The sequence below is a fragment of the Crinia signifera genome, chromosome 4 (assembly GCF_055691185.1).
Source record: "Crinia signifera chromosome 4, ASM5569118v1, whole genome shotgun sequence".
NCBI lineage: Eukaryota > Metazoa > Chordata > Amphibia > Anura > Myobatrachidae > Crinia > Crinia signifera.
In genome coordinates this window covers 111,038,972-111,060,296 of record NC_139220.1, presented here as the reverse complement: position 1 = coordinate 111,060,296, position 21,325 = coordinate 111,038,972, and the positions used below count along the sequence as shown (strand labels likewise).

Below are 21,325 nucleotides of genomic sequence, written 5' to 3'. Positions count from 1 at the left end.
ACCTTCCTTCTCAATAAGTGCGCTGTTTACTGTCCTGGTTGCTGTCTCACTGAGGCCACACATGTTTTCTGAGAAGACCCGGAAGTAGTACTCATTTCCTATCACAAGTTCTGATATGGTTGCACTCGTTCTATGGTAGTGTTCCAGAACTGTGAACCATTCCTGTAGAAACAAAACACTGCTTAATACAGAATGGAAAAACAAAAGAATACAGTGACTGTCTGACCTAGACTAGTGGAAAGCAGTTCAACCAACAGAAGGCGGATACAGAATGTGAAATATACCAGTTTGGGTTTGGGTAGCATATAAATGCTCTGCATATGCACACATATTTATTTATAAGGGATTCTGGGACTTACAACTGTATGCACTGGAGTCTGGAGACTACAGGACACCAGAGACTGCTTCTGATTGGTGTGCATGTGTGTGTGTGCAGTGGCATAACAATAGTCCCGCAGACCCCGCAGTGGCGGGGAGGCGCTGAGTAAAGTGTGGGCACAGGGGGTCTTCAGGGCTATCGTTCTGCTGCTGCCTGCCTGTTCTGCTGCTGACCCTTTCCCTCCCTCCCCCCCCAAGAAAAGTTAACCCCCCCTGGCTTACACGCTGCCGCTTGCCGCCACTGCCTCTGTAACCGGGACGCGCATATCTACTCTGCGGTCCCGACGCTCCTCCTCGCTCGGCTCCTGAGTCCTGCTATTATAAAAAATCTCCCACACAAAATGTCTGCCCCCTTATAGCAGACCGTTTTTTTGGGATGCTAGAGGAGGCTGCGGATTTTTTATAATAGCAGGACTCAGGAGCCGAGCGAGGAGGAGAGCTACATGTGTATTAGCCTAGGGCACCTGGAACCTTTAATCAGGCCCTGCTTACATAATATTATAATAATAATTTATTAAATCTGTATTGTACTGTTTATTTGTTATACAGTATATATATTTTTTTAGTGTTCCTTTTAATACAAAGTTAAGTTACTATGGGCCTTATTTTGGTTCATTCTTTCTGACAAAATCCTTCTTAGATGGACAAAACCATGTGCACTGCAGGGGGGGCAGATGTAACATGTGCAGAGAGAATTAGATTTGGGTGAGTAATTTTGTTTCTGTGCAGGGAAAATACTGACTGCTTTATTTTTACACTGCAATATAGATCTCACTTTGAAGTAAAACCCCACCCAAATCTAATTCTCTCTGCACATGTTACATCTGCCCCACCTGCAGTGCACATGGTTTTGCCCATCTAAGAAGGATTTTGTCAGAAAGAATGAACCAAAATAAGGCCCTATGTGTGGTAACTTAACCTCTCAGTTGATTTTAGTTTGCAGAGTTATGCAGGATTTGTCTGATGAATAGGTGTATCTTTAATGAGTGTAGAGTGTCTAGTATATGCATACAGGATCTTGAATCCAGGGGGGGGCCCGAGAAAAGAGAATACTTAATTTTTGTCCGCTAGTGGTACCATATTCCCAATGATAACTTCGGAAATATGGCTCCATGCAGTGAAAGCAAGAACCATATCACTGACTCAGAGACTTTGTGTTCTTGAGCACAGGCGCCTTCTTCCCAAATATCACTGGGAAGATGGTGCTACATAGGAGATGGAACACTGCACATGGGCACTCTCAAGCATTAATGTACGCCTGGTCTGAGACCACATTATAGTACTGAAGTGTGAATTCTGCTTAATGTTACTGGTACAGTACTGGTAAAAAATCTTTCTGAGTATTGGTTCATTTTTTCATATAAAACAAATAAATGGTGGGAAATATGCCTAACTGCCAGTACATAATATACAATGAAGAAGTTATGAAAACAACATACCATTGTCTTCTTATCTGCCTTTTGTATTGTATATCCCGTGATCGCAGCATTGCCATTGTCTATTGGTGGCTTCCATTCTAGTGCAACATTCTCTCCCCAGACATCTTCAATTAATACAACCTCAGGAGGTCCAGGTCGTTCTGGATAAATCAGAAGAACAGATTTCGCTGAATTATTTCAGACAATGAAAGGTCATTTGTTCACATAACTTTCACATTTGCCTATAGCATATATAAGGCGTATGATATGATATATAAAGCAATGATAAAGACATTAGATATGGTGACTATCATCTGAGTACCGTTATATGCTGTTGTTGAATCACCACTAAATGACCTATGAAAACAGACATTAACACACAAATGAAAAAGAGGACTCTCTTTGTTGGGGCACAACTTATTAAAAACTATTATTCTTTAATGATATGCATTAAAATTAGGACTCACAGGTATCAAAACATCTACTGTCACTCCGTAAAGGAAATAGAGAGAGAAGCTCAATTAGCGCGCTGTCAGCACGTGCGCGCGCGTGGGGCTGGGGGGGGGGGGGGGAGCTTTGCATAGCCCTGCTTATGCCCTTCTATGACTCAGCTGTAAATAGAGACAGATTAAGGGAGGTGAGGGGGAGCACAGGGCCCTGTCCATTAGTACATTCCTGTGATGTTAAAATTATGTATTTTCACATTATTTTAGTAAATATAGTATTAATAAATATGCCCCATCATCTCTATAACTATACAGAGAAGTAGCCACAATATTGTTTATTTATGTACTTTCTTCAATGTGCAGCTTTCATCTGAAGCATCATATTCTCAGCCAAATGGTTTTAACTGTGAATACACGCTGTGCATACATGCTGGGAAAAACCCCCCAAGTGTGTATGCACCTTACAAACTGCTTATCAGACCCAGAGCACCCAAAACTATCTGTGGAAACGATGGATCTGTATGAATCCTATTTCCCCCAAAATTTAAGTATATTTACAGAAATTTCTTCTCCTACAGTAGTAACCTATGTAGTGTGCCCAAGATGGCTACCTTGCCTGTTACTTTTATAGGCAGGATGACCTATCCACGGAACTGATGAGTCAGTCTCTCATACAGTACTTGCCTTTATTGTTTTGTATAAAGACACTGTAACCATTGCATTGCCCCAACATGGCTGTTAAATGTATAGCTGTATAGCACCTTGAATCCTTCTAGAGTAAAGCACTATTATTATTATTATTATCATTCCGTACAATATAATATGCATACCGACAATTTGGATGTAGATTGATGCCTTATCTTGGAGGTTCTCAACTTTCACCTTCAAGTCATATTTTCCAGAATGACTTTTCTCTGCTTTCCGGATGAAGAGGATGGTGTCACATTCGCTGTTACGGATACTTATCTGTGTTTTGTCTACATGTGAACCATTCTTTTTCCAGGATACTTTGGGTCTGGGTCTTCCCTAAGAAGGAAAGCAGAAAGGTAAACGAAGGCATTGGCTTTATAGCTCACTTTTTTCTCATTCTTCCCACTAGTACTTGTCGGTGGTAGAACAATCATCCAGTTCCGAATTAAGAGTTATTTATAGAACAAATGTAACCATTCCGGAGTGGTCCCTCTGCCTTTCATGGGTGTGCCCACAAAAAACAGTGAGCACGCCCATAGAAATGCTGGGCAGGCCAAAGCGAACACAGGTGTACCTCTGTTTGTTCGGGGTGGGTGCATGACATCGGCACCTGCCTCCAAATTGAGTGAGTACATGCAGATGCCAAGTGACTCCTAGGTTACATGGCGGCTGCGAGAGCCGGGCACAGTAGGATAAATTATTCGACGGTAAGTAACCATCAAGCGATTTCTCCTCTGTACGGCCACATGCGAATGGATGTGTATGCGTACACATCCGTTCGCATTCCTGCACAGGGATTTGTGCGGTGGGAGTGGGGAGATCCGTGGTGTTAACCTCCCGCAGCCTAGTGAGCAGGTCTGAATTGGGCCCATAATGAAGTTAACCCCAGTATATATATATATATATATATATATATATATAAAATTTATGTAATGGGACAGTCTTACAAGAGAGTGATGTTTTTATTTTAAACATTAATGACTTGTCAGAACCTTGAATTGCTCCTTTGGAGACCATCTAGTGGCCACCGGCGCACACAACACTTGAACACATAGAGGTAAGGAGCAGCATTAGCGTTGAGTGCTGTGTAGTGTTTGCATGGTCTATATAGAATTTTGAGTTGTAGCTTTGCGTATAAGCAGTAGTTCTTGGGGTTGTAATACAGTTTGTGTAACAGTGAAGTGTGGTGGTGTTTGTATACAGAGAGGCACTACCGCTCACTGTGACCGCCACCAGGGCGGCCGCCAACCAATCCCCCTCCACCGGCGTATGCTTACTACAGGGGTGCCAAGAGGGATGCGGGGAGGGTACTCGGCCCGTGTTGTACAAGGAACTAATCATTATTACAGTGAGAGTTGTTACCTGGAATGGTATTACCAGGTTTACAGCCTCTCCTACTCTTCGGATGTAGGTTTGCTTTAGGTGTCGGGGGAGCCGAATCTTTGGAGGCACTAAGGAAAAAAAGGAATATAATTAGATACAGAGAGTGTATACTAAAGAAAAAAATACCAAACGCCATCAGATTTTATTGTTTACATATGTAAGGTTATTTACCCTTATTCAGAGTGTACCTACAGTATTTGAATGGTCGCATCAAAGCAAGTATACCATTTTCCCCCATGGTATATGGGTAAGCTTAACAAACCATTGAGAACTGGTTTCCATTATTGATGTCAAAAACCAGAACATTACTGGTAAATACCCCACCTTTGTCACACAGTATTATTTCTTACTAATTAAAAGTAGAACTCATTACTTCTATTGAGCCATTGGGGCTCGGGTCGGTACATGGCATGTCACCAAATAGGAAAGGTCCATTAACCTCTAGAGGAGAGCATTGGGCAAACATATCAGACCCACGTTGAATGGAACTAAATAAATATGTAGAGCTGTATGCGTCTCTGTAATCAGACTGCCCCTATCCGATTGTTTACTAGCCATTATCAATGTCAGTGCACACCAGCACTGTCTCCGGTGCACAAATATAATAATTATGTGTGAGCACAGCTCTGCATAGCCCACATTTCCAAGTGCTAAAATTCCCTGTTACCATCCAGTTCTGCTCCTTCTAGGGGATGATCAAGAGAGGAGAGGTAGCGAGCACAGCCTCCATGTACAGCCTTCATGCACCTCGCACTGGCTGATTTCAGCAGTAGACTGGAAGATACTAGAACCTACTACGCATGCATCAATCTCAGTTCCCCAGTGATTTCTGTACTCAGTTCCATGCACAGATACAGGGAAATATAGCACCTGTGCCACGTTCCCAGTGACACCTACAGCACAGAGAGGTACGTACTGTGAATGAGTGCAGGGTGTGCAATGTGGCCTCCCCTGGATTCAGGTGCTCTGCACCCATTATATAAGGTCTCTTCAGTCACAAGTGGAGATGTAACTGAGTTGTATGCAGCTCAGCGTCGCCCATTGCACTGGCAGCGCCTGTTCATGTATAGTACAAAAATATGTAACATCCATCCCCAAAACTGACCTGCGATCACATCTGCGTAAGCCCCGTTATATGCCTAGCGCTGTGTATTTCCCATTGATTTCTATACCCCATTTCTTCCAGTATCACATTTGAAAGTAGTGTTCTACATGAAAGCAACAAGGTTTTGAAAGGGGATGCAGTTAATATCCCGGCGGTCGGGATCCCGGCGTTCAGAATCCCGACGCCGGAATCCCGACCGCCGAAATACCGACCGCCGAAATACCGACATATTCTCCCTCCGTGGGTGTCCACGACACCCCTGGAGGGAGAATAAATTAGTGTGCCGAGCGTAGCGAGGCACCGGGCCCGCTGCGTGGCGAGTGCAGCGAGCCCGCAAGGGGGGGGGGCGTTCCACGTCCCCCCCTTGTCGGCATTTCGGCTGTCGGGATTCCGGCGTCGGGATTCTGAACGCCGGGATCCCGACCGCCGGGATTCAGTGCTGAATCCTTTGAAAGTTATGAGACTTGGGAGGTATTCAATCAAACTTACCTATTTTTTTTCTCCTCTCCGGAGAAGCCCGGAGAGCAAACCAGATTCTGCATGTCAGGGGGGAAGGACGAGGCTGATGCCACCAAGCCCCACCCCCTTGACAGGCAAACGGGATTAATTCACAGGTCCGCATATTGGGGGAGGGGCTGAAATGATGTGATTTGCATAATTTTAGCTCCACCTCCTCACCGCGGACCTGCTAAACCCGGAATTTCTTGCAGTGGGGAGGGGTGTGTAGGGGCGATGCAGGAGAATTGCCCAACCTCCCGGGTGGCCAGGAGGGGGTTCCAATTTTCGTGAGCGGGAGGGTAGGCAAGTATGTTTCAATTAAATTGAAGCTTCAGTCATAGGGAGTGCACCGTCAAAGGGTTGTGTCCAGCACCACCTATTGGGCGTGTCTAACATTGCCCATTTGTGTGTCTAACACCGCCAATTAGGCTTGTCTACCATCATCTACTGCCACACGCTACAAAATAAAACATCTCTTAGCCACACCGTAATTTCCTAAAAAGGAGAAGAAACACTGCGCTATACAAGAAATGATGTGAATTGAATAACGTGGTGCCAATTAGGTGTAAATGTAAAAAAACTATTTAATAAATACATATAATACATAAAGACAATGATACACAACAGTAACGACATATGTTAAAAAAGAAAATGGGGGAGCTACTAGGAGAACCAGTCTATAAGGTACCGTATTTAGAGTCCAATGAGAGGTCAGGTCCATACCTATAATGCCTCCTGGGATGGAAATGATGGAAAATCCAACTTGTAATGTCCAGCATGTGCTAATTGGCACCACGTTATTCAATTCACATAATTTCTTGTATAGTGCAGTGTATCTTCTCCTTTTTTTGTAGTCTTGTAGAGGTGTGACAACCCCTTATTTACACTGCAGCTTGACCAAGTACCTCATACCGGTTGCGCCCCCATTTTTTGATAACTTGTTATCAATCCCCCTTTTTTCTTTACACCATAATCTCCTTCCTATTTCAGTTTTAGCCTTCTAATAACTCTGTGTAACAGTACATGAATATAAAGTCAAAAACACATATGGATGACACAGGTATGTAGTGATATGACAATGGTCTAGTATAATTAACAATGCAAAACACATAATTGATTGGTGGGCGCTTCTTTTAATGGAATACAGTTCTAAAAAGCAAAAGTCTTTGGTAAAAGGTATTGCTGGTATTGCTAGCAGCAGGGAAAAGTTCATTTGGGTGGGCACAGCATTAGGGGTGTACACCCCTAACACTCAAAGTGCGCATTCCTTTGGCTTCAGTATTCAAGTGCAGCTGTTTTTTTCCACCTCTTTTTAGTCATTTTTCACTCATGCTTTTTCAGCCTTTTTTTTTTTGGTCATAAAATCAAATTGAGAGTCTGGTACTTGTGTATTATAGCGGCGCCCCCGATGTACATCGCGCAATGTTTTTATCGCATCGCATGCCATGCACCCGATGGCATGCGATGCGACGCGATTTTTGCCCCCTATGCGATGAAACATTGTATAAGCACCCTAAAGGGTGCTTTTAAGCACCCAAATGGGTGCTTACAATGTTAAATGCACCCCCACGCCACCCCCCCACTATAAACGTGGACCCGAAGCGTGGCGAGCGCAGTGAGCCCACGAGGGGCGGCGGTACGCGTCCTCCGACCTTTTCATACCCCCACTATTCACGTCGGCGTGGAGTTGAGAATAGAAAGTGTGGCGAGCCTGAAGCGTTGCTAGCGCAGCGAGCCCCGCGAGGGGACGCGGATACCTGTGAAGCCCGCGTCCGCTCGCCACGCTTCGGGCACTTTCTATTCTCAACTCCAGCCGACATGGATAGTGGGGGTATGAAAAGGTCGGAGGACGCGTACCGCCGGCCCTCGCGGGCTCGCTGCTCTCGCCACGCTTCGGGTTCACGTTTATAGTGGGGGGGTGGCGTGGGGGTGCATTTAACATTGTAAGCACCCATTAGGGTGCTTATACAATTTTTAATCGCATCGCATCGCATTGTATGGCATTGTATGCCATACACAATGTCATACAATTTTAAAATTGTATGACATTGTACAATATCGCGCAATATCGCGTCGCATCGCATACCATAAGGCATGCGATGCGATGGGCGCCGCTATAATACACAAGTACCAAAAGTCTAAAAACTGGACAAAAGGGCCTGCGATTTTGCCCGATAATAGGTATAAATAATAGGTCAAATAGTAACTTCAACCTAAAAAATGGCGAAAAGTGCCAAAGTGTGAAACGGGCCAAGCAAATATTTGTATTCATCATAATGATCTATAATGTTTACCTTATTTGGGAAATATAATCTTTTTTACGCAACATTTCTTATTTGAATTTATATAACACATGTGAGGGACTCTGACTATTTTAGCAAATATTTAGCGTATCTCTCACGGAGATGTTGGCACTCAAGAGGTTAATATCTTTAATCGCTATTTATTTATCATTGTAGGGGATCTGTTTTCATTTTGCTCTGTGTAGGAGGGGGGATTCTAAGCAGAGCAGTTCACATTGTCCTAATGCTTTATTTTTAGTTCCAGTGGGTGACAAGTAGAAGATTACATTGTAGATTCAAGGCTGAAAATATGGTTTGCATATTTGTAGCTGGGCATTTCCCATTGGATTATAGATTTTCCCTTTAGGATTTAAAATCACCTGACTATGGGCCTGATTCAGACCTGATAGCTGATATGTAAAGTTGCAGATGACTGTGAGCAGGTAGCTCCCGCAAAAACATAAAGAAAACCCGGCCTGTGTAAATTTGCGAGAGAACTGCAAATGGATTGTAAATCGCTATCCACTCGCAAATACATATGCAATTTTAGAACATCACATGATTCTCCCAGTCTATGCAATGTAAGTCTGAAACAGGCTGCTCGAGGCCGACACTGACGTCACAGAGCCTCCCTTTCAAACACCTTGGTGCCTCTGTGTTTTTTTGGACACTCCCAAAAAATATCAGGTTGCCGTCCACCAAACTCCGGCTTCGATCCACATGCATTTTCTGTCACTAATTTCCTCACGCGTGCGAAATGCGTATTATTAACATGTGCAGTCATTCGATAATCAATCTGCAAATTCGCTGATCAGCGATCAACCTTGAATGAGGCCTTATGATCTACCTTTATATTACAAAGTAAACACATTTCCCTTTGCTTTAACCTGCCGAAAAACTAATTGTAATCAATGAGCTATTGAAATGAATGTGAAATCTCTCTCTGCGGCTTGCATTCTGGCTGTATACAACATATAAAACACAAGCAGAAACCACAGTATTTTTATACTTTCTTTTTTTCACATTCGATTTGTTCTTGTGCTATTTAAGCAAATGCAGCACAAGCGAACACTAACCTATTCTAACAAATGACATCACTCACATTATCAGTTTGAATACCAGTATTTACCTATAACCTCCTTTACCAGGATTGGTTGGGGATGTATTCTGGGCTCACTCTGGCCTGCAGCGTTCACTGCTTTCACTCTAACAAAGATCTTAGCACCAGTTGGAAGCCCAGCAATTGTGAACCTGGTCTTATCGGTCAGCTCTGAATTTGCAACTATCCACTCTTGCGCTGGAACATAAAGATGCAAACATGACAACAACACAATAACAGATACACTGTAGTCTTTTATGCTGAGGCTTATGTACAATCATTTCTATCTTTTCAGGTCTATTTATGCGTTTATGCAGTGATTTACTCCTTTTGATAATACCTTTATCTATGGTATTTTACAATTCTTGGCTGATGTATTATTTCTAGTTTGTGTATTTTCATATATTAAAGTACGTTGCACCTGTAAATATTGTCTGATCTTATTGTTTGTGTACAGAAGTTAGCCACTGTATGTAATTGCATGTATGAAGGTATTAATGATAAATTAGATTTTGTCATCTTGAAATATTGTCAATATTAATTGAGTATTAGAAGCAATACATACAGAAATTATATTGTGTTTTATTCACTACCTCTAACCTATTTAGCAGCTTAAATTTATAGAATCTTAGGGAGTAGTTTTCTAAGATGCTAGTTGTAATTTTAAATGGGTTGTTGCTATGGGCAACCAATAAGATACTATGTATTATCTTCTAAAAGGTGTTAAATAAACAAAGACGAGATTCTGAATAGTTGCCCATAGCAACATCTCGTGTGAAATAGAACTTTTTAGTAAAGTAAATTTTAGTGTTCTCTCTAGATTCCATGCGGTCAGCACGGAATCTGCAAATATGGCCCCCCAAAAATGGCTGCCGTATGAGCCTAGGGAGCCCTTGCCCAGGCCCTGGATCTGATCCTCCACCCTGATCATCTGGCTTGCTCACCATACAGTATGCTTTCCTTCACCTTTGCTTCTCAGCATTCCTTCCTCTCTGCCCCTTTGCTTCCCTACTTTCCTATCTCTCCCTATAACTTTCCTCCTCTCCATGTTGTCCAACCCCCATCAATGTTTCAGCACACCTGTGCAGAGAGGCTGCAGAAAACAAACAGAACAGTCTACCTCTTACAGCAGACCAGCTCTGCATATCAAGTATGACTGATGTCACGTGGGTCTATTGATATTTTGTTGGGGTTCATAAGGCAGTTTGCAAACTCTTTATTAGTCTAGTAATCACTAATGATTTAGTGGGGTTGGAGTCTTGTTTATTAAACATGAGTGCCATACATCTAATGTAAAGTCTGTTGCAGAACATGAAGCCACAATTGTTAAGCCATTGGCAGGCTTTCCAAGAGATTAATACCACACATCCCTTCCCATATAGGGTCCGATTATACCAGAACATGGCTGAGTTGCAGTAGATCACAAAACACCAGCAGCAATTGTTATACCGAACGGTAAGAATAGGTAGGAGAGAGAGAACAGCAAACTGGCAATTGTCCTAATGATTCTAAGATTGTGTTACAGGGATAGTTGGGATGTATATCCTATATCATGCTGCTCTGCTCCTGAAGGGGGAGTTACATGCATCTATCTGTGGTGTTCATGTTGGTGCTCCATGATGTAAACCTTCTGGGCAGAGAGCTGGTGATGTCATTATTGGGAGTCCAACAATCTAGACCGAGTTCCATAATGGAGCTGCAGCAGTGACGTATGCTAAACTGCAGTCAAGACCATTACTTTATCCGACACTGCAACATGCAGGAAGAGTAGGTAGGCTGGTTGAGACTTGGGCACCATATGACAATGGGAGAATGATGGGGAGCATGTGTGACATTGGATATCTGACAAAGATTATCCGTTATGCCTCCAGGCAATCTTGAGAATGTATATGCCAACTAAAGAAATATATACATTCATAAAACAACTCATTGGAAATGGAAAAAGTTAGATTTTTCTGTTGTGTGGTACTGTATGTTGACATCTGAACATATTGGGTAAGTTCACGGAAACAATCTGTTTCTTGGTCTTCGGTACATTTTCTTCTTAAGTTTATTTTGATTGAAGATATCCAAAGCATGAACGAGCAAGAGATTTAATGTATTGGTCGATGTATAAAGTTGCCGCACAATCCACATGTTAATAATATAGATCTAGACAACTGAAGAGACCAAGTATCCGATGAAGAAATCACTAGACTTCTGTAACCTCAAAGTTCTACAATGATGTTCTATGGTATCTTCCAGAATGTGGATGTTATTCATATCCATAGCGATCTTCATGTTTTATTGTCCAACTTTGGTTTAAGGGCTTCGACAATGAAAAATGTAGTGATGATATACAGTACAATAGCAAGCGAAAGCAAATGATGATTTTCAGCATGTACATGAATGGAAGCTTTATTATCTGATGTTATTTGCATGGAATGATGGAATACTGTAACTCTATGATACTTCTATAGTACTTAGTTATTTCATCACCCTTCTAACATATTCTTGTGGATGTGTTGATTTCAACAACTTTTAGTAGAAGTATTTCTGGAAGCTGAGCTTCCCTCCAGCGGCCCCAATATTATATTTTTTGGAAAATCATCTGGTGAAAAAACAAGTATTCTGTTGAATGATGGTCCCAATTTGTGAGCCTCAAATATGGTGTATGTAGGTATGTCTACCCAGATAGGAGCACGGTTTGAGTAGATCAGGATGTGGATTGCTTTGTCCCAATTTCAAGTGTTGGGATTCTGTTCTATGTACTTCTAGTTCCAGTCTCTTCACTACATACAAGATTTGCTGTTTCAGCAAAAGATTTGTCTCACTTGAAGCTTTGGGGCAAGTATTTCACCCATATTACACTATGTGTGCTCAAACTGAATTTTATTGCCCAGAATTTTAGGCTGAGGCTGCAATAGTGAGGTTGGTGCTCACTCTATTCTTCCAGAATGTTTGAGACATTCCCAAATTGTTTGTGGTACGTGAGCAGCTGCACTGAGCAGCTGCACAGTGCTATTTATTAGCAAGAACCAGCAGGAACTCAGTTCCTGAACCTCTAATTAAATATGACATCATCAGGAACTGGGTTCCTGAACCTGTTCTGGGCCAAAATGTACTTTCCATAAAATAAGTTTTATTTGAATGTCCCCTGTGAGTGCCTTTGTTTCTCAATACAATATATATACATCTCTCTCTCTCTCTATTTTTATTAATCGATCCACCCCCAGGACCAGAGTTCCTGAACCTATTTTTCCATAAAAATAGTACTGGTTTCAAGGATGGACATTGCTGTTTCTGCTCTAGCATCGGTTGGTGGAGTCATTAGTGCAATCAGTGACAGCTCCAGAGGAGGGTCTGCTGCAAAATTCAAATAGGGGAGTTGCACCAACTGCTATTCCAAACTGACTTCTCATTGGTGGTTTCCTTATGTAAATTTTGAGCTGTGCTGCAACCCCTCCTCTGGCGCTGCCACTGAGTGCAATAATATAGGAATACTAGTTTAAATCTCCCCCATGTGCATTGGTGTGCGTCAGAGAGTGCAAGCCTGGGACCTTTCTTTGCTCCACTGTATGTATGTAGTAACACTGCTGGTGGTTCCAGACAGTCCACCTTCAGCACACTATTGTGTCCCACATCAACACTTGCACGTGCCTATGGCAGGTGCAGTGTATCTGTCTGGCCTCTGCCTCCCCAGGAACATCCACCACATTACTATTCCATTTCTGGTACCAGCAATTCTGTATGCAGTAGCACCTTCGTGTGTAGAGTCAGGGACATGTATGTGCCTTAGGGTTTTCAGAATAACTTGCACATGCGTCAATATTGGCACTGTGTTCAGTTGTGCCCATTTCTGAATCATGCCCATAATATGTCACTTTCCAGTGTCTGTTACAAATAAAACAATGAAAGTGTAATGTTTGACGTTGAAGATGTCCTTGCTATGTACAGTAAATGTCTTTGGTGAGACCCATCTACTGCAACACTTGTGCAGAGCATTTATGTGTCATTAAGCATGATTCATGAGCTCAGGGATGACATTACTGCAATTCATTCAATAATAAACAAACACAGCCAACAATAATCCAATGACAGCAGCAATAGAACCATGAAGTATAATAGATAAATGTGAACACCCAGTGTGCAGCAACATTTATATTGCCAGGTCAGATATCTTAGCAGCAGTGTGACTGTGTGTGGCTGAGACGCTGGGCATGCACAGTAACACACAGGTAACGCGGCTGCTGATCTGTGCACGAGTTATTAGTATGTCAAGCACAAAAAAACCCCACCTTTATAGAAATGCAGAGTTAGATTTGGGGGAGTTATATTGTTTCTGTGAATGGTAACTACTTGCTGCTTTATTCTTACACTTTCAGTTTGAATACACCTGACCTCACCCAAATCTAACTCTCTCTGCACACTGTTACATTCTCCCCACCTGCAGCGCAGCATGGTTTTGTCCAACTGCAAAAATTGCAGCCTTGCTAACAGGTCAGAATTAGGCCCATAAACCTTTTTTCACTTACTAAAGGGTTCTGTTCTCCTTATAGTATTTAACCAACATTGGTGATCTAAGATTACTGTTTGTCCCTGTACCACTATAGATGTTGATAGTGATACAGTCCCCATTGCCAGCTAAAGGTACTCAGCAAACAGACTTCCTGACTTCAGCAAAGCCTTCCAGGCATTGTCGGGTCTGCAACAGGTGAGAGCCATGTGCATGTATATGACACAACAGCCAATCGCAGTCAGTGATAGGCTGCTAGCTACAGCCTATCACTGACAGCGATACGATAGCTTGTAAGCACCACTGGGGCAGGGACTGATGTGAATGTTCAAATATTCTCTGTAATGTGCTGAAGAATATTTGTGCACTATATGATAACGTAATAATAATAACAACAGCATGGGAGTGCAGCCTCGGGTAAGACATAGCTGTGCCTCACTGGATGGTTAAGTCCATACTTGCCTACTTTGATGGTCTCCTAGGAGACTCTCTGCAGCTGTTCCGGGATGGGGCTTGCTGGAATCTAACCCCGCCCCATTCTGGTAATTGCCGTGATTCACGGCTCTTTGGGGTAGGGGTAGATCTAAATTAAATGATTTGCATAATTTTTGCCCCATTAAGCACCCAATTTTAGCTAATGCAGGGGCCCTTCTAAATATGGGAGTCTTGTCCATCCTTTCGGAGGGCCGGAAGGGGGACCCGATTTTCAGGACCCTCCCGGCCATTCCGGGATGGTAGGTAAGTATGGTTAAGTCATGTTAAAGACTAGAGGTGGTTGCTGATGAAAAGGAGACTCTGCCGGGGGAGCTGCAGGGGTAAATAGCTGGTCGCAGGAGCATGCTCCTGCAACCAGCGACCATTAGGGGCTGAACACGGTAGCACGCACCGGGGGATTTATTGCCCACAGCACATACAAATCACTGGCAATATGGTCGCTTAGCGACCATATTGCCAGCGATGTGTGCTTAGAATCGCCCCGTCTGTACCCAGCTTAACAGTAATACTGTTGTTAAATAAGGCCCTTTGTGTTTTACATTTAAAGTCGACACTAGTGAAGGGAACTATAAACAAAATAAGAAGTTAAGTAAGCATTTCAGTGAAAAGAGCTCTTAGTAGTAATAATGGGGAAAATGGGTTATAAAAGCACACACTAGCTGCATATAGCTGGTACAATGTAAAGCATGACCTTCTTGCAAAACTGGAACAATTTAATCTGTGTACATCACAAAGTTGAATTGGATCAGTTTTGCAGAAGGGATGAAAGCAGAGCCAGCCAAGTGGACATGTCATGAACATATACCCTGTATGATTTGTGATGCACATAAGAGCAATTAGAACGGTTTGGTTATAGTGTTTGTTACCTTCCTCAGGCTCCTCATGGAAGTCCTCAGAATCGATTTCTTTGTTATGTAATATTACTTCCACACGCTTCTCTATAGGACTCAGTTCCACCAAAGTGGCCTTTTCTCCTTTGCTTTCCAGGAATTTCTGAGTGTTGTTATGATCCAATTTTTTCTTTGTCTGCTTTTTCAGCTTATTCCATGCTTTCTTTATCTCTTCAATTGATCTATTTCCCCCTTTCGCATTAATCTGCTTTTGGATGTTTTCCCACATTTTATTCTTCTCCGCTTCACTGGTTTGGGCAGTGAAGAGTTTTGGCACGAGTTTGTCAATGTTATCCACTAAAGTGTTCATCTCCTCATCAGTAAATTTCGGCTTGTCTGCTTCTCCTGCTGAAGATGGGGCAACCTCAGATAAATTTACTTTTAAGTATGTTCTCAGGGCCAAGAAAACACTATTTTAAGTTAACAAGAAACATTTACTGGATAATGAGTACTGTACACAAAATAACGCAGCACCTTAAACTATTATTTGTCAAATTGTAAAATTTATATTCTGGAAAGATCTCAGAGGTAAAAACAAAACTGAAAGGTTTCTAAATTATCTTACTTAAGCTGGGTACACACTAATACCCCTTTCAGACTGCCAAAGCAACATGGGTTAGTGCCATGCCGACCCTTGTCGATCTGTGGTGTGAAGCGCCACTGACAAAATTCCCGGGTCGAGCAACCCAGCATTTCAACCCAGGTCATCACAACCAGGGTTGAACATGGCTCTAACCCGGGTTGCTGTGCAGTGTGAACAGGTAATCTGGGTCCTGTTCATACTGTGGAGGAGGCAGTACTTGGAAACAGCATCAGCTCCAAGGGCTGCCTCCACCTCCACCCCCGAGAATGTGCTTCTGCTCCACCCCACCCCTATCTGGCATAGTGCCGGGTCGCTGTGGGTAGCTATAACATTGCAAATCCAGGGATGAAACCGTGTTCAAATCCTTGGTGCGTCCGGCATTTGCGGTGTGAAAGGGGTATAAACAATGTATGTACCTAGCATTCAGGAGGTGGATACATTGGCTATCACACTCACCCTGAACACAATATCACAAGACTATGCATTCCAATGCATGCTATCACTTGCTGGGTCATCAGGTGAGCAGCACTCCAAATGGGACGACCTGCTGGAGCGCACAGTTGTGGGTACACAGAGGAAGTGCCCGATATGTCAGTCCAATATGCTGGGTTGGTCGACATATCCCCTGGTGTGTACCCAGCTTTAGGTTAAAGATTCAAGGGAAGCACAGAAGGCTAACAATAACACCGGTGACCTTGAGAACATTTACCTAATATGTCTCTATGTTTATTTCCTATAATAATATATTTTGCTGCAATATCTGTATGCTATCATTCACCTATACAATTCAGTTTATAAGTATTTGGGCACAGTATCAGATTCAGATTCATCTTATGTCTACTACTGTAATATAGATTGTACTAGAAAAATTACTGCTTAAGTATAAAATATGTCATATATCATGCTATATATCAGTGATAAGTATATGTAACTATTTATTATATAGAAAATAAAAATCTAGTTTGCATTATAATGGGTTCTGTATTATGGTTTATGGATTTTACCTCAGTTATTGCCCTGGGTGTGGATTTAAAGGTCTACAGTATCTAGGTAGACAGTCAGTAGGTCGACAACAAAAAGTCAACATGCAAAAGGTCAACAAAGGGAAAATGTCGACATGCAATAGGTTGACAGTCAAAAGTGCAACAAAAACAAAAGGTTGAAATTGAAAAAGTTAATGCATAAATTGGTCAACATTTTTTCATGTTTTTGTTATCAATGTTGATACCTGTCGTCATGGACCACCAATTATTGTGACGCGTACACTCGCATGGCTTGCTTCGCTAGGCCCACTTTACCGTTACCAATTGTAGTACATGTGGATGATAAAGTATTAAAAAGCCCAGAACATGAAAACAAAAATGTAAAAAGTCATGTAAACCTTTTGCTTGTGTCGACCTTTTGTCAATGTCAACCTATTGCACGTCAACCTTTTATCAAGGTCGACATAGTGCATGTCAACCTTTTTGCTGTCTCAACCTATGGCATATTGACCTACCTAGATACTGTAACCTTTTCAACCGCCTCCCGTTTATCACATACACATATTAACTTTTTTCCACTGCAACTTGTGGGAAACTAGTTCAGTCATTAAAATCCTAAATTTTAGTTTGTCTACATAGAAAAAATATCAGTCTCATTGTTTTACCTCCAGTTATTTCATCTTGGAGATCATCGTCAATCCCAGGAGTTCCCTCCTTTTCTTCAAGTTCCAGCATGGCCTTCACGCGTTTCTCCAGGGGAGACAGATTGGGCTCGGGCTCCTGCACAACTCCATTCTCCACAGCCTTTTCCTTTTTACTTTCCAGCAACTTATTCTTAGTTTGCTTTTTGAGAACATTCCATTGTTTTTTTAAGTCAGCTATAGACCTGTTTTTGCCCCCCACGGCATTAACCTTGGCTTGGATGTCTGCCCATATCTTACTCTTCTCTGCTTTGGTGGTTTTAGAAGATAAAGCACCACATATATGTGGCCCATTCTTAGACACACATTCCACTAACATTCCCAACTCCGACTCAGCAAATTCTGGCTTCTCATGCTTCTTTTCTCCTCCTGGTGAAGAGGCACCAACCTCATAAATATTGTCTTTATTAATCAGGGTTGGGCCTGCACCTGTGTCTGACTTGTGCATTAGTTTTTTTACTTGGGATGAACACACCAAATGCAGTTAATCTATGCTAGCATTAATGCAGGCAGTCACACCAGGGCAAACTCATTGGTGCTGTAGATCCCTCCCATGTGCTTATGCAATACATCTTGAAGTGAATCTTTAATGGAAAAATGTATATACAAATCTAGAAGAGTAAATGTAGATCTTAGTATAATGTATAACATAGCAAAGAATTCTGCTGAGTAGTACAGTGCACCCCCAGGGCTTACTATACATGAATGTGCTTCATACTGCTAAAATAGGCTCTAAAAATCAAATTACACTTTAAAAACTGTAGTTAAATTAAAAAGTGTTTGACACTAAATTGCTAGTGGAACTGGCATAGCAATAGCATCTCCCATAAGAACTGTTGGTAAGAGCTCAGACACTTCCAGACTATAAACTGTTTGTTAAATGGCAAAGAGTTGTTCTAGTATATTAGTCCAGTCGTAATCATCTACAATGCAGTTTAAGCATTAGGGGGGAATGTAGTAAGAATGAGCTGTTAGCGCCTAAAAACAATAGTACCACTAAATACTACAGTACTAGTAAACATATACATTGTTAAATAGTGCTAGAGATATAAGGAAAGGTGCAATTATTAATGCTGGAATGGACAGTAGATAAGGAAAGACACATGGATAGGCACGGGCAAGTGGTTTGTACTTACCATCTTCAAAGCAATACTCAATGACATAGCCATCTAATCCTGCTGCCCCAATGTGGTCAGGGGGACGCCATTTCATGGTCACTGTGTTGTCGGTCACTCCGTCTACTGTTAGCATCGTTGGATCACTCGTGACCGCTAGAGAAAAGAAGGGTAAGATATTCTAATTAAAATCATATTATAATTGTCCAGTAGTGGGAGAACTATTTATTACTGCCTTATTATATAAGTTGTTAAATACACCATAAGCAAATACTGACCCAATGGGACAAAGGGCTTGGATGGCATGCTTGGTTTAGAAATTCCTATTGAGTTGACAGCAAAAACCCGGACTTCATATGCAACACCTTCAATCATTTTTTTGGGCTCAAATGTCGTTTCTTTGCATAGATCAAAATTTAATCTCATCCATCTGGAGCTTTGCTTCTTCTTTCTTTCAATAAAGTATCCTATGAAATGACATTGCATAAAGTATTCATCGACTAAGACTTATATATATATATATATATATATATATATATATATATATATATATATATATATACATTGAATACAGGTCCTGAGTACATGGCTCAATTAATTGTTTCCCTATCATGTTACTAATTTATTTAATTTAAAAAAAAAGTTATTTTACATACAATGTAGAATAAAATAAATAGTCAGTATGATTGTGAGGTGGAAGTAAAGCAAAAGAGAGCGAGTAACTGTGCACATGGACAAACCATGTTACAATGCACGGTGTGCAAACACATTTTATTTAAAAAAAATTGCATGCAGAGTAAATACTGGCTGTTTTTTCATGTAGCCCACAAATGCTGCACAGCTGTATTTTTACACTGCAATTTAGATTTGAGTTTGGATACATCCCTCCCAAATCTAAATTAAATCTCTCTGCCCCACCTGGAGTTCAGCATACAGATATGGCCTCATACATCGTGGCTGCGTTGCGCATAACGTGCGCTATGCAAATCGCGCATGAATCGCGCCTGATCCTTGCACTATAGTCCCATTATAGATAGCGTTATAAATGTAACGTAATGTTGTAAATGTAACCTGCAATTACACTCATTGACCACCAGATGTCACTTTTCCCAAACAGTACAACGCATGCGTAAAAATCTCTTCTACAAAACAGTCAGGCTGCTACAACTTTACACTACAGATTTTGTCCGTACTTTAGGGACAGAGTGCTTGTATTTTATTTGCAGCAGCAGTTACGTATGGTTATTTATGTCATTGGTAAAAAAAAAGTACGTTTAAAAAATAAAAAAATATTGTACCCAAGTGTGGATCAAACCAGTGCTGCTGCTCATAGTGTAGCTGTGTCTCTACCCGCTAGGCCACTGTTACCTGGGATTTTATTCGCTCCATTGGTGTATGATATAACGTCCAAAACGAGACAGGCCCCATAAAGTACGTACTGTATGACATGCTCCGTATGATACTGTAGGTCCTCAAATAATGTTTTCTTTAGTCATCCAGCATTAGCAAAGGTTAGCATGGCTTCCATGTTCATACAGTAGCAATCTGTACCAATTACATAAATAACCGCACATATCTGCTGCTGCGAATATAATCCAAGCACTCTGTCCCTAAAGTAAGGACAAAATCTGTGGTGTGAAGTTGCGTGACTGCGTTTTGTAGAAGACACTGTACAGTACTGTAGATTTTTTTTCTTTTATAAAGGGAAGAACGTTGATTGCCCAGTTTCTCATACTCTCAATGTCAACTCCAATATTAAGGGGGGGGGGGGGGGTTTGGAGTAAATTGCTCTGCTGTTTAAGTGGTTTTAATAATTGTAACACATTGGCTGTCTAAAAAGGAATGAGTCTTGGACAATATTGTTGTATTCGGCACCGTAGTCTTAACGTGGACATTAGTCACCCAGTGGTTAAGCTATGTATTACATGGCGTGGTACATAACGCAGGACATAACGCAATCTACAACTCGTGACTCAGAGCCCTCAAAAACGCGTTGTAAACTGCAATGTACTTGGCCACATCTGTAGTTTAAAGTGCACAGTTATTTGACTGTTTTGTTGTACTACCACCTCAGAATCAAACCCATTGGGACCACGAGTGGATATTTTGGTACAACATTTTTTATCTTCAAAGTTCTCATAGAATTTTGAACATTCATTGAAAAAAAAAAATGTTGTCTCATTCGCTAAATGTAACCAGATGCTGGTTAATATTCCTAGGTGGTCACCTGTCTCATAAATAAAAAACAGCATACATGTTCACTCACCCATAATAGGGCATCCTCCATCATATAATGGTGGATCCCATTTCATGATACACCAGTCCTCACCAACCTCTGTTACATCGGGGGCTAGTGGAGCATCAGGGATATCTGGCAAGATAAAAAAAGAGTCAGATATATTCCCCTAGTTTGTTTCACCTAGATCATGCATGTCCAAACTATGGCCCTCCAGCTGTTGTGAAACTACAAGTTCCATCATGCCTTGCCACAGTTTTGTCATTAGGGAATGCTAAAATTATGGCAAAGCATCCTGGGATGTGTAGTTTCTCAACAGCTGGAGGGCCATAGTGGACATGCCTGATTCCTAGAGCCTCTTCTTATAAATATTTTCCCCTAATAGGGCTTTACCTAATACCATAAAGGTTTTTCTACTAAAAATGCTTAGAGATGCTGTTTAAAGCTTCATTTTATGCTTGCACAACTCTCCTGTCAATCTATATAATGTACATTAATCGTCCCACTATACAACCCCAATAGAACATA

General features: G+C 41.6%; 1 protein-coding gene across 7 annotated transcripts in view; it reads right to left on the bottom strand.

Moving 5' to 3' along the window:
* Nucleotides 1–21,325, bottom strand: part of MYBPC1 (myosin binding protein C1) — a 123,986-nt gene that overhangs the window by 19,816 nt on the left and 82,845 nt on the right. For 3 of the 7 annotated variants that reach the window (XM_083182221.1, XM_083182223.1, XM_083182222.1), the window contains 10 exons: nucleotides 20,828–20,932; nucleotides 18,840–19,028; nucleotides 18,583–18,717; nucleotides 17,411–17,815; nucleotides 15,156–15,527; nucleotides 9,330–9,497; nucleotides 4,295–4,383; nucleotides 3,073–3,268; nucleotides 1,818–1,957; nucleotides 3–162 (listed from right to left, as the gene is read on the bottom strand). In XM_083182221.1, coding sequence (XP_083038347.1) covers nucleotides 3–162; nucleotides 1,818–1,957; nucleotides 3,073–3,268; nucleotides 4,295–4,383; nucleotides 9,330–9,497; nucleotides 15,156–15,527; nucleotides 17,411–17,815; nucleotides 18,583–18,717; nucleotides 18,840–19,028; nucleotides 20,828–20,932 — 1,959 coding nt within the window. The remainder of the gene's footprint in view (nucleotides 1–2; nucleotides 163–1,817; nucleotides 1,958–3,072; nucleotides 3,269–4,294; nucleotides 4,384–9,329; nucleotides 9,498–15,155; nucleotides 15,528–17,410; nucleotides 17,816–18,582; nucleotides 18,718–18,839; nucleotides 19,029–20,827; nucleotides 20,933–21,325) is intronic. The other 4 variants (XM_083182226.1, XM_083182227.1, XM_083182224.1 and 1 more) reach the window with 3 other exon arrangements.